The sequence below is a fragment of the Paramisgurnus dabryanus genome, chromosome 5 (genome assembly GCF_030506205.2).
Source record: "Paramisgurnus dabryanus chromosome 5, PD_genome_1.1, whole genome shotgun sequence".
Taxonomy (NCBI): domain Eukaryota; kingdom Metazoa; phylum Chordata; class Actinopteri; order Cypriniformes; family Cobitidae; genus Paramisgurnus; species Paramisgurnus dabryanus.
In genome coordinates, this window is record NC_133341.1 from 26,895,113 (window position 1) to 26,912,012 (window position 16,900).

A 16,900-nucleotide genomic window follows, 5' to 3' on the forward strand; every position below is an offset into this window, starting at 1 on the left:
TTTGCACAGCCTACGCAATGTACTACTAATGGTGCTTTTCCATTGCATAGTACCCCACGGTTTAGGTCAGGTCAGCTCACCTTACTTTGGTTTGGTTAGCTTTTCCATTGAGTTTAGAATCACAAAGTGGGAGGGACTATAGGCATGTTGTTATATTTGCGCTGTCTACTGCTGTGACATCATACAAGTGAGAGCGTTGTTGGAATGCTATACATTCCCATACTATGTATATTTATTTCTCATTTCCGGAAGATGTTTGCACAATTCCGTTTATCACTACCTCTGTCTCACATGACAGTTTTTGAATAAACACCCGTGGTAAAGCTAATCTTTTTACATTATAGCGATGACGCTGGTAGTGACGATTCTCTCAGACCAGTCAGTGATCTACAGTGTTTTCACGTCACGTTTTGGTATCAGCTGGTATCAGCTCGGCTCGCTTGGAACCACAACCGAGGTGGTACTAAAAAAAGTATCTGGTACTACGTACTGCACCCAGTGGAAAGCCTCCAAAAATTAACATGACCCGACCCAAACGGTGGGGTACTATGCAATGGAAAAGCGGCATAATTGAGCTACACACACTGACCAGTCATCATCACGCTGTTCTTTGTTTACTTCCTGTCAAGCTGTTGGTTTCTTGCCATCCCACAGATCCTCGCTGGGCATCTGTGAACAGAGGAGTTCTGATATGTGACAATTGCTGCGGCGTTCACCGCAGTCTGGGTCGCCACAACTCGCAAGTGCGGCATTTATCACACACACCTTGGCCGCCCACCCAGCTGCAGGTGAGCCCACCCTCACAATTAGATACTCATTTGTTGGGTTTGTTTTATAGAGGTCTGCATGGATGTCTTTTTCTTTGACATTATAGTAGGGATGCACCAATGCAAAATTTCTGCGCTGATTTCTGCTAGAATGAATTACTTAGAAATACATCTACCGATACCAATAGTTTTGCTTTTTACTTAAATCATGGTGTGAAATCCTAGAAATGCAGAGCGTACTAACTGTACTTCTGTTGTTATTGTGACCCAATTCAAAAAAGCTTTAAAGCTTTAATAAAATTAAGAGTGGGGGTCCGCATTACTGGTGTGCTTTATGTTGTAGAATAAAACGTGAAAATATCTTGGGCATCTCATGTTATCCCATAATCTTATTAAGGGAGATTAACCAAAACCCCATTTTAAAAACTCATTGACTTCGGGACATCATCTCTGTGGCACTGTGTTTTTTTCTTTACACCTGTTTAGGCACCTGATTGATGGCTTTTATCCAATAATGTCACTTTTGCTGTAATGTGTCAAAGTAGTAAATGTTTTTTGTCACCAGCTAAGTTCCCCTTGCACATTCCTATTTTAAGATTAGTGTTTTGCAGAATCTGTAAATAGAGTCGTTTTTTTTTAAAGAGGTTTGTTTGCAAGACTAATTGCAAGGACCATTACACCAGTTAGTGAGTCAAAGCACGCTGTCATGCTGAATTTTTGTCTGTTTGTATGGCCCATGTTTCTTTCTCATCTACAGATGGTGCAGATATTATACAACAATGGTGCTAATGCAATTTGGGAGCACACACTGCTGGAACCCTCATCCGTAACGAGCGGGAAACGCAAACCCAATCCTCAGGATAAACTCCAGTGAGTTGCTTTAAAAAAAAAAAATTAAACATTGTCATGACAAATGAATTTTGGCGAATAAACTGAGATACCGTCAACTCTTCCAACTTGACAACGATTGACTGGCAATAATAGTTGTGTTTGTTTCTTCCACTGAAAAGTCCCAACAAGGCAGAGTTCATCAAAGCAAAGTATCAAATGCTGGCTTTCGTCCATCGTCTACCTTGTCGAGATGATGACAGTTCTGCAGCCACAGACCTGAGCAAGGTATTGAAAACTATTCCTGTAAAAAAAAAAGGAGGGGCATTCACACTTTAACTATTTCCTGCCAGCGTTTTTAAAGAAAGTTGCTATCCAGCACCAGCTTTTTTATTTTCACACAAGTTTAGAGCCTTCCAGAATTGTTTTTATATATAATCATACAACATATCAAATGAAAGAACAGAACCTCTGCTTTCCAAAATAAAACGTTTCATCCTTTCTTCATTCGTTCTTTTTTCACCTCTCAAATATGAATAGGTTTCTTCAAAAATTATTTTTTTTACGATCAGTGGATGCTTCAGGGTTTTACAAGTTGGGTGAGAGCGTCACCTAGTGGATAATAGCGGAAATATGTATTGGCATAAAAACTCGTCATTGGCAGGGAAAAGAATAAAAAATAACTAACTATATTAGCATCCACATTGAATGGATGATAACGTAATGTTTATTCTACAACATTCAGGAATCCGCAAGAGATTATATTTGGTAGTATGTTTGTCTCGGGTGTGCCTCATAAGCCTTGAAAAGTGAAGCCTCTGGCTCTTTGATCGCCCCCTGGTGGATGGCTGCAGTACAACTCATAAACCCCGCCCTCTCCATTCAAACGAATGGGACTCTGCTCTAAATAAAATAAATATTTACACTTCCAATAAAAGTTTCCGAAAGATGGTCTTGGTCCTTTTAAGTAGTTGTTATCACGCTTGTATAGGTTGAAGTGTTCCTTATTGTGATAAGTTTCATTTTAGCTTGTAATTTGATGCTATAGAAACGGGGCGCGTCGTTAAGATTGGCGTGGTTGAATTGGTCGCGCGAGCGTTTTGGCGGAAGTTTGATACCGCGGCTCCACCTCTGGCTCCACGGACGATTCCTTCTGCGCATCCCTTGGCTCCAAACTGACGTTTTTACGTAACATGGCGGCGACCGTGGTCGGACATTTTTGGCTTCAATACATTACAATGGTGGGAGGCGACGTTGCCTTTGTCTTTATCAGCTGAAATCGAAACGTTCTGAAATGGATCCCAACAATATCATTACTCGTATCTTTATTGTTATTTTTGCGTTGTAAACGCCGCTATTCTCCTTCATTTTTGAATAATTTTTATAGTCATCATTATCGTACAAACTACTGTGAAGAACCCTTAACAATTTGTATTCTTCATTACCATAGTCTCTATTTTTTAAATAATTTGTGCATCCTTTACTGTAAATTTTTTTCATGGGTGACATATAATAATGAATCGCACAATTGACTCCCTCATAAGCCCCACCCTAAAAACAGTACAGACTTTTCTTATATTGCCAGCTGTTCTTTTCCAAGGTCTAAAATCTATGGTAATGATTATTTATCCAAATAATCCATGCATGCTTTTATAAATTTACGAAGCACACTACATTTTCCAGGCTCACGACATCTTAAATATTTTACTAATTCATAAAATATGAACCGCTGCTGTCTGATCATATATGATGGTACGACTTCACTGGAAATGACAGTTTGACCCCATTTGATTCAATCCACGGCAAGATGAGTCTGTAAAGTAACTTGCACTTTTATGTTTCAAACAGAGATACCCGCAAAAGTAACGCATTGCGGATTTAAACTATCTACCATCAGCCCTCATTACCAAATGAACATGTAGGTCGGACATAGCAACAGTAACAAGGGGGTGGAGCTTATCCAAAGGTCATTTTAAGCAATGTTGACATCTGCATATACGCAGAGGCGTCTTTATTGATGTATATTTTCTTTGTTTCATAAGCAACTTCACTCAAGCGTTCGAACCGGCAATCTTGAGACTTCTTTGAGGTTATTGTCGCTTGGAGCTCAAGCCAACTTCTTCCACCAGGTAAAAAATTTTGTTCTCTTATTAAAAATTTAGTTCAAGTTGGCTTGTTGCTCAATACTTGATTTTACCTTAATTTATCTGTACAGGAAAAAGGAAACGCACCTCTGCATGTAGCAGCAAAGGCCGGGCAGGTATGTCAGGCTGAGTTACTGTGTGTTTATGGGGCAGACCCTGGCGCTCCGGACTCCAATGGCAAAACACCAATCAACTATGCAAGGTAATTAATATGTTACTATATATAAATATTATGCTATGCTATATATAATGTATTTAAACACTGAAAACATTGGGCATTGTGTATTTAAATATGGCTTTATCGATTTGCATTTTGTGTCAATATTGTGACACAATCTTTATTAGATACTGCTCACATAGTTGTGGTGTTTGCAATTAGGCAGGCCGGCTATCAGGACCTAGCAGACCGGCTGGTGGAGATACAGTATGAGCTTACAGACAGGCTGGCATTCTACCTCTGCGGGCGAAAGCCTGGTGAGTCTGCATGCTTGTGAAGATCTGATGTTTTGATATCTATATTGAAGCAAGATTAGCACCCTTCTTACATAGACAGATAGGTTAGATTGGGTTATGGTCTTCAAAGTGTGCCAGATGGTTCAATAAAATGTCTAAATGTTATCAGTTGTAAATGTGCACAGTGCTAGTGTCTCAATACTGTAAATACGATTTCTGTGTTTTAGATCACAAGAATGGACAACATTTTATTATACCACAGATGGCAGACAGGTAATATTCATTCTTCATCTGCTACGTTCTGTTTCTGTTAAAGATAATAGGGATGTCAGAGGTGTTTACTGCAGAGAAGCATTCTGGGATGTGCTCAGTCATGTTTAGGAACTTGCTAACATGCAATCTACTGATCGCACCTCAGATTGTTCCTCTGCACGGTCAAAATGGCAAATCTGTATGATTGATGTTCTGTTTTGTTTTGTTCATTGCATGTTGTTCTGTTTCTTGCTGTCACTGATGGAAAAGAAATGTGTAAGTATTTGCCACTGAGAATGACAATTGAAAATCAGTTTGCATGTTATGTTTGACTATCAAAGGATTTAGTGGAAAATAGCATTTATTGTATTCTCTTTTACAGCAGTGCGGAGCTATCAGAGTTTGCAAAAGCTGCGAAAAGAAAACTTCAGTCTGTAAGTCCTCTTGTTTATTCTTAAAGGGGTCATATAATGCGAATTAATGTTTCTTTGCCGTGTTAAAAGCTGCTTTTGCATATACAGATGTGGCCTTTAAAAATGCGCGCCTCTGAAAGCAGAATGCCGCGAGCACTTCCGAAATTCTGCGAGATCCCGCAGAAGGGTGATTCGGTGGGGGACGCAGGAAATAAAAAACCTGTAGAGGGCAGTCGTGTTTCAAGTAGGGCATACTGACGACAATGTGTGCTCGACTTTATGCTTTAAGCATACTATATGATATCGAAGTAACATGACAGGGATTCTTGGTGCATTGGCAGTACTTTGATGTCACATGCAAGCTTTTTGACAAACATTTGGTTGGCGAAGTTTTCTTTTGCCAGTTACATAAACAGTCAAATATTCATAAAAATCTGACTTAAACGCGGATCATTCGTCTTATTTTTTTTGTGTACACTTACAGTAGAAGAGACGTGATGATAACGGAGTCTTATAACAAAATAATTTGCAAAGACCTTTGAAGAAACCGAGAGCATTTGCGCAATATCATTACCTAGTTTATCTAATTGTACATTTAGTTTATCTTTGCATCTGAACGTTTTTAATAGCTGGAACATGGTTGTAATGCGCTTTTCCGCATTATTGTACTTTTTATATTATCATGTTTTCCTTTACATGGTATGAAACTCGATATAAAGTGTGCAATGATGTTGAATACATTTCTATAATGTGTTATATTTTGTAGTAAGTAAATAAAATCATGTTGTAAGTGTAAATATTCAATTCGAGGAGTTTCTGAGGTGTTTGTCATCGGCAAAAGGCGCAGTTTCTCTGTTGCTGATTAAAACCCGTTGGCTATATGGGATGGGATTTTTTAAAATTAACATGTGTTCTACTTATTATTTTATTTATTTGCCTACATTTACTCAAATAATATCAATGTAAAAATAGTAAGTAAATCATAGTTCAAGTTAGGCGTAAAACGTACATTTTTTTAAGTTGTTGTTAAATACAAATAATATTAATTTGAAGAAAGCAATTATTACAGGTTTAAAAACTTAAATATATAATTCTGAAATTATCAAATATATTGATTAAAATAATCTGTAAATTAAATACTTATATTATTAAGGCGTATACATCAAATAAAATATGTACATTTTAAACAAAATATCTATTTCTAGTCATTAATTTTGGTTTGTCTAACGAAAAAAAACACATAACTGACATTAAAAGATTTTATTAAGTTACTTTAATCATTTATTTTAGATAGCCTACATTTACAAAGCCACTGAATCATTTTTTACAGTGTATACATTGTGATCTTACGGTATTATTAAATGCATACAAATAAAATATGTAAAACTAAATAAAAGCGATGTCATACACGGACTCCATGAAAGCATACGTTTTCTTGTTCGGTCCACGTGGGTTAAACGGTCACATAGCCTATTCTCCATAAAAATCCGACTAAAATGCGGATCATTTTATTCAATTTTTTTCTGTGCAATAAGAAGAGACGTGATGTATAACTGAGTCTTATAACAAACCTCTATTCGCGTAGACCTTGAAGAGACCGAGAGCATTTGCGCAATATCATTAACTAGTTTATCTAATTGTACATTTAGTTCATTTTTGCATCTGAACGTTTTTAATAGCTTGGACATGGTTGTAATGCGCTTTTCTGCATTACTGTACTTTTTATATTATCATGTTTTCCTTTACATGGTATGAAACTCGATATAAAGTGTGCAATGATGTTGAATACATTTCTATAATGTGTTATATTTTGTAGTAAGTAAATAAAATCATGTTGTAAGTGTAAATATTCAATTCGAGGAGTTTCTGAGGTGTTTGTCATCGGCAAAAGGCGCAGTTTCTCTGTTGCTGATTAAAACCCGTTGGCTATATGGGATGGGATTTTTTAAAATTAACATTTGTTCTACTTATTATTTTATTTATTTGCCTACATTTACTCAAATAATATCAATGTAAAAATAGTAAGTAAATCATAGTTCAAGTTAGGCGTAAAACGTACATTTTTTTTAAGTTGTTGTTAAATACAAATAATATTAATTTGAAGAAAGCAATTATTACAGGTTTAAAAACTTAAATATATAATTCTGAAATTATCAAATATATTGATTAAAATAATCTGTAAATTAAATACTTATATTATTAAGGCGTATACATCAAATAAAATATGTACATTTTAAACCAAATATCTATTTCTAGTCATTAATTTTGGTTTGTCTAACTAAAAAAAAAACACATAACTGACATTAAAAGATTTTATTAAGTTACTTTAATCATTTATTTTAGATAGCCTACATTTACAAAGCCACTGAATCATTTTTTACAGTGTATACATTGTGATCTTACGGTATTATTAAATGCATACAAATAAAATATGTAAAACTAAATAAAAGCGATGTCATACACGGACTCCATGAAAGCATACGTTTTCTTGTTCGGTCCACGTGGGTTAAACGGTCACATAGCCTATTCTCCATAAAAATCCGACTAAAATGCGGATCATTTTATTCAATTTTTTTCTGTGCAATAAGAAGAGACGTGATGTATAACTGAGTCTTATAACAAACCTCTATTCGCGTAGACCTTGAAGAGACCGAGAGCATTTGCGCAATATCATTAACTAGTTTATCTAATTGTACATTTAGTTCATTTTTGCATCTGAACGTTTTTAATAGCTTGGACATGGTTGTAATGCGCTTTTCTGCATTACTGTACTTTTTATATTATCATGTTTTCCTTTACATGGTATGAAACTCGATATAAAGTGTGCAATGGTGTTGAATAAATTTGTATAATGAGTTATATTTTTGTAGTAAGTAAATTAAATCATATTGTGAGTGTAATAATTCATAAATTCGAGGAGTTTCTGAGGTGTTTTTCATCGGCAAAAGGCGCAGTTTCTCTGTTGCTGATTAAAACCTGTTGGCTATATGGGATTTTTTTAAATTAACATTTGTTCTACTGATTATTAATTTATTTTTTTGCCTACATTTACTCAAATAATATTAATGTAAAAATAGTAAGTACATCATAGTTCAAGTTAGGCGTAAAACGTACATTTTTTGTTAAATGCTTGTTAAATGTTTGTTAAAAGTTGATGTTAAATGCAAATAATATTAATTTGAAGAAAGCAATTATTACAGTTTCAAAAACTTAAATATATAATTCTGACCTTATCAAATATATTGATTAAAATAATCTGTAAATTAAATACTTATATTATTAAGGCGTATACATCAAATAAAATATGTACATTTTAAACAAAATATCTATTTCTAGTAATTTATTTGGGTTTGTCTAACTAAAAAAAAAAACACATAACTGACATTAAAAAAATGTATTAAGTTAATTTATTCATTTATTTTAGATAGCCTACATTTACAAAGCCACTGAATCATTTTTACAGTGTATACATTATGATCTTACGGTATTATTAAATGCATATAAATAAAAATATGTAAAACTAAATAAAGAAGATGTCATACACGGACTCCATGAAAGCATACGTTTCTTGTTCGGTCCACGTGGGGTTAAACGGTCACAAAGCCTATTCTCCATAAAAATCCGACTTAAATGCGCATCATTTGATTCATTTTTTCTGTGCAATTAGAAGAGACGTGATGTATAACGGAGTCTTATAACAAACCTCTAATTCGCGTAGACCTTGAAGAGACCGAGAGCATTTGCGCAATATCATTAACTAATTTATCTAATTTTACATTTTTTGTGATTTGTGAATTCATGTTCTGCTTGCCCCAATTCCAAATATTCTGTTGTATTATTATTCCCATTTTTGGTTAAACCGAGTATAACTCCCAAGCTGAACACCTACAAAACTAACGGTTTTGTCCAGTCTTAACAGTGTATGATATTCAGCTCGTCTTAATTAAATTATTTTATTCCGCCGAATGGAAAAAAATCCATAGGCTATCTGAATGAATGGGATTCAGGAATTAAGTACAATAGTCTATACGTGCGTTAGTGAGACCTGTCGGCAGATCACGTTTGCCAAAACATGAAAAGAAACGCGTTTTCAAAACATATTGCGAGCAAACACGTCTTCATCCGGACGGAATTACATTTCTCAGATGACCTCTGAGTTCGGCGTGAAACAGTAGGTAAAATGCTCTGAAATTTAAAGATTACAGAGGTCGTCAGAGAAAAACACAGACATGGCCGATTCAGACGGGATTAAAAACACAGTGGACCTCTGAGAAGCATGATTTTCTCAAAAAGATTTTTGTCGAGGGTGCCCCGCAAGCACGAGTTTGAAGCCTATGAATGAAAACGTTATTATTCGCTTTGCGTCAAACCCTGTTGCTGAAGGAGACGGACCGGAGCTCCGGCAAGGTGTGTTGTGGACCCGAGGAGGCGGAGCTGCGCTCCGGTGCGCTCCGGCCCAATTTAACCTATTACTTCCACTAACTGAGGTATCCTTCCTCCTTTGCTGTCTGCCTGGTATGATTTTATTTGTCATCTAGGAATAATTTTCACTTTATCTTACTTAATGGGGCGCAGCGCAAACCCGTTGGCCTGTGACATCCCACTACCGCGAGATCTATTCAAAAGCATACTGTAGGCCTACTGTCTCGCGGTGCTAAGACGTCACATGCCGTCCGATCGGGCTGCGTGGCGCCGCAAGTCGTCAAACGAGCGCTGAGCATTGAGTCAAATAAGACACGCGTCAGAAAATTACCGAGGTCCGGGCGGCCATGCCCTTTTTTGCCTCAAAATGCAGACAAATAATGTTTTTAGTAAGGCATGTTTGTTAAAACTAGTTATATTTCCTATTTAAACTAAGTCCTGGCTTTAGCTTATAAAGACCCCGCAAAAACCCTGCTACAGCTCCTGAGGGGGTGCTCTCACTATTCACATGTAAATAAAATGGTTAGAAGTTAAAACCGGTTTTTCTGGTTCTCATTGCAGGACTGTGCGGGGGGAGGGCATTCCGTTTCCATGTGGAGACATTTAACAAACACATTTGATATACACCAAGTTCCAGATTACAACACCAAAAACACATCACGTTTGATAGCAGTGCATGTAGGCCCTACTTATTTGAGTATATTGATAGAGTAAGTAGGCTATTATGTTGGACACTATTTTGGATATCAAATTGTCCTTTTCTCCAGACAAATAAAACACTGATGTGCATGTCTATAGATCTTATCTAAAGAGTCATTGCTATCATTTTCACTTTTGTGTTGGGTTAATTCCCTGACCAGACCTCTGTCATTTTCTTACGCTCGTCTTATAATTTGACTCAACGCTCAGCGCTTGTGTGGCTTCTTGCTGCGCACCGCGGACCAATCGGCATGTGACGTCTAGCTATAAGCAGAGGTGGGACAAAGTCATTGTTATGCAAGTCACAAGTAAGTCTTTGCCCTCGAGTCCCGAGTCAAGTCATGTCAAAGATGAGGCAAGTCCCAAGTCGAGTCAAAGGTCAAAGCCAACAAGTCTCAAGTCGAGTCCAAAGTCCTACCATTTTAGTTTCGAGTCATGTCAAGTCCTCTTACAACAGAAATAAAATGCATGCTGTGGACAGGTGGAGGGAGGCCCCTATACTGCATTGCATTTTCAAAAGATCAAATTGGCCATGATGCCACCATGGCTGAAAACTCGCTCCACTGTAGCACTAGAAGCAGGCACTGCCAAGGCTACTTGAAAGAGTGAAGGAAGAGTGCCCAGAACAAAATGCCCTTCTGTCCTTCTGCCATGTCAATGTAGTGACTTAGCTGCAGTGGTATAGATCTCTTGGTGATGTCAAAGTACCGCGAGAGCGATTCCAGTTATCATGTGGATAAATCCGCTTTGAATCGCTCTCGCGGTACTTTGCTGTCACTCGCCTGTGGGTTTTGTAGCGCCACACCACTCTGCTCCCCAGTCACTTTCGCGCCGCTATAGTGATTTCATATGCCGATCGGATCGCGCAGTTCGGCAGAAAGTCAAACACACCAAATATATAGCCTAATATGTATATGCATTTCAACCCGCTAAAGTAGCAAGTGTAGCATGCTAATGGTCAGTGCTTCACTATTACTAAAAGTTTAAAATGTCACAAAACCATGCTGTTACGCATCCTCACGCTATTTTTAGCGGGTATACGGAAATCCTTTACAATTCCTAGTAGACTACACCACTGCTGAGCTGTACTGGTACGGTCCCAACATCCAAACCAACGTGGGACTGCAGTGATTGGATGTCGTGCAGGCAGCGCGCGTGCTCTCTGCATGCAGGTGGTGCACATTTATTTCATAGATGCAGACACACTGAGACCGGCGCGGCCGTGTGCATTTTTTGTGTAATGGGTAGGTTGCTTCACTGCTGATTCTTGCCATACCTCCGTTCAGTGGTGTAGTCTAGATTTTTGTAGTGAGTATACTGTGATTTTTCCCTCTCACCCTTATGCTCACTCGTCCTAGCCCATAAGCACCACCACACTCACAGATGCATACAGTATAGATATTCATGTAACTAAGAGCATTCTGAAAGTGTACTCATAAACACATAAACTGAATGTGTTATCAACATGTCAGTTTATTATAAGAAAAAAAAAGACTTTAACAGCCAATGGGTTTACAGCTGGGGAAACTGGACTGATTTTTAGACTGGTTTAGTGTTAATCAACATCTAACCCAGGGCCAAAAGTTACTCAACTGTTAATTAAAATTAAATAAACTGTTTACAATCTTCAATCCGTGGCAAACACTTGGATTGAAGGAGAAAAATATCCACTCTTTCAATAGCTATTATCTGACAACTATTGATAACATTACCATGTTTAATTTAATGGTGTAAATGTTTTTAATTACCATAATACACATTTAAGATGACCATGAAGTTACTCTCATTTGCATAGTCATTGATATAAAAGCTTTTTTTGCATATAATATAAGCATTGTTTAAAAATGAAAATAGGCTTTTACTTAATTATTATTACAAGACCATAATGTAGCATATTAGACACCCAAACCAAAGTGAAGAAAATGATCTTTAATTTGCAAGTCTGAACTGAACATCAACGCAGACATGAATTTCCTCACAGAAGTTTAAGATCATATACATCTTGAATGTAGATATATAAATTAACACAGAGAAGGAAAGTTTAACACTGTGAAGCACAAGCAAACATACTGAAAGCTAAAACCATCAGGATATAATTACGGGCTTATTTTATTGTATTTGGAGCCTTACCTCCAGATAAAGTAATAAACTGGACTGATTATTTAAATGTTGTTTACTCACATGTGCGTTGTAAACTCTATGGATTTTATGTTGTGCACTGCTCCACTCGTCGTTCTCTTCTCCACATGGACTGTTTGTTTACAGTGTCGAGTGAGCAGCTACACTGCAGGTTCGACTTCATTTGGCGCTAAGCAGACCTCATGGTGATGTCAAAGTACCGCGAGAGCGATTCAAAGCAGATTTCTCCATGTGATAACTGGAGTCTCTCTCGCGGTACTTTGCTGTCACTCACTTGTGGCGCAACACCAGTCTGCTCTCCAGTCACTTTCGCGTCACTATAGTAATTTGATTTCATAGAAATTCATACGCCGATCGGATCGCGCAGTTCGGCAGGAAGTATATTGCCTAATATGTATTTCAACCCGCTAAGGTAGCAAGTGTGGCATTCTAATGGTCAGTGCTTCACATCTATATTATGACTAAAAGTTTAAAAATGGCACAAAACCATGCTGTTACGCATCCTCGCGCTATTTTTAGTAGGTATACGGAAATCCTTGACAATTTCTAGTGGGTATACGGCGTATACCTGCGTATCACGTAGACTACACCACTGCCTCCGTTGCCTAAATGCGCACGCATACGGTGCCATGTCAACATGGTGTACAAACAGTTAAAGGGTCTATTAAGTAAGATAAAGTCAAAATGAAACCGAGATGACCAATAAAATCAAACCAGGCAGACAGAGAGAGGTGCAACACAGAGGTCAGATGCGCAGTTAGTGGAAGTGCAAGAGAGATGTAAGTAATCAAACGCTGACTATTATACAGCAGTTTATTGACGAGAAATATGAAACCGTAGTGACTGTCAAGGTGACAGGACAAGAAACATTAATGCCGCTGAGCACTTGGGTGTCCAAATTTAATGCGCTGCTTTCTCTCTTTTCAGTAATTCACTTTCCGTTATTCAGCATGTTTATTAACAACATTCCACGCCACCCTTTAATTCTTGAAGATATGTTTTTAACTGTATAATGATTAGATTCCCTGTGTTGCACTGGACTTCTGCTAAGCTTGAACTTGAAAACGCGATGCATCACGTGCGTGGTACAACGCTTCATCCACCCATAGCGCGCGTGCACGGAGTTTAAATGTTCATATTTTGGCTTGAACATTTTATTGCATTCAGTCTTAAAGCCTAATAAACAGTACCTGTTGAAGTCATTAAAGTTAAATAAATAACAAAAGAAGAGAAAGTGTGCAGCAACTAGTGTGCCCAGGATGGTAAAATAATTATTACAATGTATTCCTAATGACCAACACAAGTCTTCTGCATACTGACATGGTTTGAAATATATAGGTATTTGATTCTTTGGTTTTCTGATGTATTAAAATTCATATATGTAGAGCAGGGAAATAAGAAGCTTTTTTTCCTGGGGTGCATGCCCTGAAAAAAAAATACTTATATGGACCTCGGTATTTATAAAATCATGCAATGCGGCGTGTTTGTCTTTACAGTTATGAAATTTATTATTTTAAACACACATTTCACAAAGTATATATTGTAAGTGTAAATATTCATAAACTCAACACTTCGGAGGCGTTTTTCTAAAGAATAATGTTTAAACTTTATTGGTGGTGGTTGAGAATAATTCCTCTTTCCATATGTAACGCATTTTAGCGCAATATAAATGTATCATATTGTTATTCTTAATATATAAGAATACTAATATATTTAAAACATTTATAACAGAAAGGTGTATAAAACAGCTTTAATTAACAATATCTGAATTGGCTCTTTGCACAATTCTAATTTTCTCATGTCATAATTTATAATTATTAATTAGATTGAATATAAATAAGTTTTGAAAAGTGTTGAATGCGAACGTGTAAGATATCTGGAAGGCGATGCGGCGTGTTTGTCTCTACAGCCACATGTTATAAAATTGATTATTTTACACACACATTTCACAAAGTACATATTGTAAAAATTCATAAACTCAACATTTCGGAGGTGTTTTTCGTCCGCAAAAGGCACAGTTTCTCTGTTCGCGTCAATTATTTTGGTTTGACCAAATAAAAAAACACATAAGTGACATTAAGACATTTTATTAAGTTACTTTAATAAATTATTTTAGTGATATTCTATTTTACAATAATATTTTTTACAATTATGAATTACGTAGAAACACTGACTGCATATGCGCAAGAAAGGTAGCCTATTATTAAAGATTTTATAAATATAAATATGTAAAAACGAAATAAAAAAGATATCATATGCCAACTGTACACCCCGCATGGGTTTAAACGCCTTTTTTCTAAAGAATAATTTGTAAACTTTATTGGTGGTGGTTGAGAAGAATTCCTCTTTCCATATGTGAAGCATTTTAGCGCAGTATAAATGTATCATATTGTTATTCTTAAAATATAAGAATACTACTATATTTTTTACAACATTTTTAACTTTAAAACATGTCTTTTTTATACCACATTAATCTGTTTAAAATATTGATACTTTTAGAAAAACTGACAATTATAAATATTATGAACAAACAATGAAACGGTGTCAAAATTCGACAACACAAATAATTAAGATATTCATTGTAAATAGAGTCGCGTTTATTAGGCTCACACTAAATTCTCTGTTGCACTTCCTATAAGTTCGCATTGCACGTATCTTAATAGTTGTATGCGCTGTTATGCTGGCAAGAATGGGTTGACATATCACTTTGCTGTTTTAATACAGTAGCAATGTAAAATATTCAGCAATGCCCTTATTAACTTCTGGAAACAACGCAATGCAATGTTTTTATGCGCCACCTGGTGGATATTCTGTGAAGCGAAACACATTAAGGGAAAATGGAAAGTAGCCCCCCCGAAAGCACTTGCAGAATACTGCGAGACTCTGCGAGACGAATTGGCGAATGCCGCGGGAGAAAACGCGCATTTTTAAAGGCCACATCTGTAGGAGATCTGTAAAGTCACAAAGATTTAAGTTTCGAACCCAAAGAGAGATTCTTTATTAAAGTAAAAGGCTCATCCATGCCTTCCTAAAACGCCTTATTCATACACACCCCCACATATCTACGTCACTGTTTGAGAAGAATGTATACGCAGAGAAAGAAGGCATAACTTTTATTCTCGCTGTAGTATTATTAACGCTGTGTTTTGGTAAGGGGAATACAAATTTTCGTCACACGGTATTCAGTCACAACTAGGGATGCACCGAATCCAGGATTCGGATTTGGCCGAATCCTGGGCTTTTTGACGAGGTTCGGGTTCGGCCGAATCTTAGATTTTTTTTTCCACCGAACCCTAGGCTTGCGCTACGCTGGTCGACGTCACGCGGTCGTTGATTACACACATCGGGTGCTGACGTGGAGATAAGCGGGGTTTTTTTCTGTTCACATTTCGTGGATGCACCTGGAAAAAAACTAGCGCATCGCACCGCTTTCATTATGGTATGATGATAATATTTTCATTATGGCTTATGGTAATTGTCAAAATAGTTTTTCCCACTTGTCATCCTGCCATCTTTTTTTTTTACAGTTAAAATCAAATAAAATGAAAAATACACTGCTGTGGACGTTGTTTACTTCATTAATGTGTTTTACTGTGTTAATGGAATAAGGATGTGAGTAGGATTGGGTATTCAGTTTCGGATTCTGCCGAATCTTAAACGGTGGATTCGGTATTTGGCTGAACCCAAAACATCTGGATTCAGTTCATCCTTAGTCACAACTTACTGGATATCTGGCCAATCAGAGCAAACAGCGCTTTTCATAACAGTGGGTCTCATTCACTAAGCATGTGCATTGCGTACGCACAAATTTGTGCGTGAGATGTGCGTACGGATGTTTTCACGAACAAATCGTGATTAAACAAAAACGTTCTCAAAATGTTTTCAAAAACGACATCAAAATGTCTTCCAAAGGTACGCAAAAATTCAAGAAAATCTCCTTTCTGTTTTATTTTGGATACAGATGCGTGTCTCATATTAATTAAATGTCATATTTGTTAACGCATCCAATACTTCTTTAATGTTACTCCGGTCGGTGAAAACCTCCCAAATAAAAATGCAAAGCAAAACAGAACTTTCCTGATAATAAATATCATCATGGATTTCTTTTCGAGCTCTTTTGCTTTTATGACAAACTGCTCTAAAATTTTCTGTGGACTAGGACTGCAATGCGAAAAACCCTTATATGGAGCTGGTTTGGGCGTGTTTTATGCAAATTACCAACCTTGTGCACGTGGCCGCTAATGTAGAACACTCCAAATTCAATGTAAGAACATGTATAAGAACAAACGAATGTGTGTAGTACGCACGTGTTGTGAATTACGCGGATAAATACAAAAACGAACGCAATTATTAATGAATGAGTCCCATTGGTCTTTTTAGGGAAGTCATATGACCCCGTTAAAGGTGCCGTAGAATGTAAAACTGTATTTACCTAGACGTAGATGAATAATACAAGCTCTCTACATGATATTGACATATCGTGAGCCTCAACTGCGATTGTTTTCTCCTCCTTATGAAAACCTCAGGCATGCAAAAGACAGCTGGAAAACAGGCCAATCTCAACATAACATCGACTGTGACGTTACAGTCGAGATGTATTCCCCAAAATTAAATTACACATTAAATTTAGTACAATGTTGTTACAATGCCTAAAAAGTTGTGACTGCTGAGTTAGCGCTTAGGCTGAAGTTCTGCTATTGACATTACAGTTACATTTTGCAGGTCCATACTGGTCCATGCTTATTTCTCAAATTCCGTCTTCGTCTAATACAGAATCAAACAC

At 36.8% G+C, this 16,900-nt stretch overlaps 1 protein-coding gene across 2 annotated transcripts in view; it reads left to right on the forward strand.

Moving 5' to 3' along the window:
• git2a (G protein-coupled receptor kinase interacting ArfGAP 2a) overlaps positions 1–16,900 on the forward strand; it is a 50,303-nt gene that overhangs the window by 5,753 nt on the left and 27,650 nt on the right. For both annotated transcript variants that reach the window (XM_073814729.1, XM_065250751.2), the window contains exons 2-9: positions 655–788; positions 1,525–1,637; positions 1,778–1,883; positions 3,638–3,724; positions 3,811–3,941; positions 4,119–4,213; positions 4,420–4,465; positions 4,827–4,878. In XM_073814729.1, the coding sequence (XP_073670830.1) occupies positions 655–788; positions 1,525–1,637; positions 1,778–1,883; positions 3,638–3,724; positions 3,811–3,941; positions 4,119–4,213; positions 4,420–4,465; positions 4,827–4,878 (764 nt within the window). The remainder of the gene's footprint in view (positions 1–654; positions 789–1,524; positions 1,638–1,777; positions 1,884–3,637; positions 3,725–3,810; positions 3,942–4,118; positions 4,214–4,419; positions 4,466–4,826; positions 4,879–16,900) is intronic.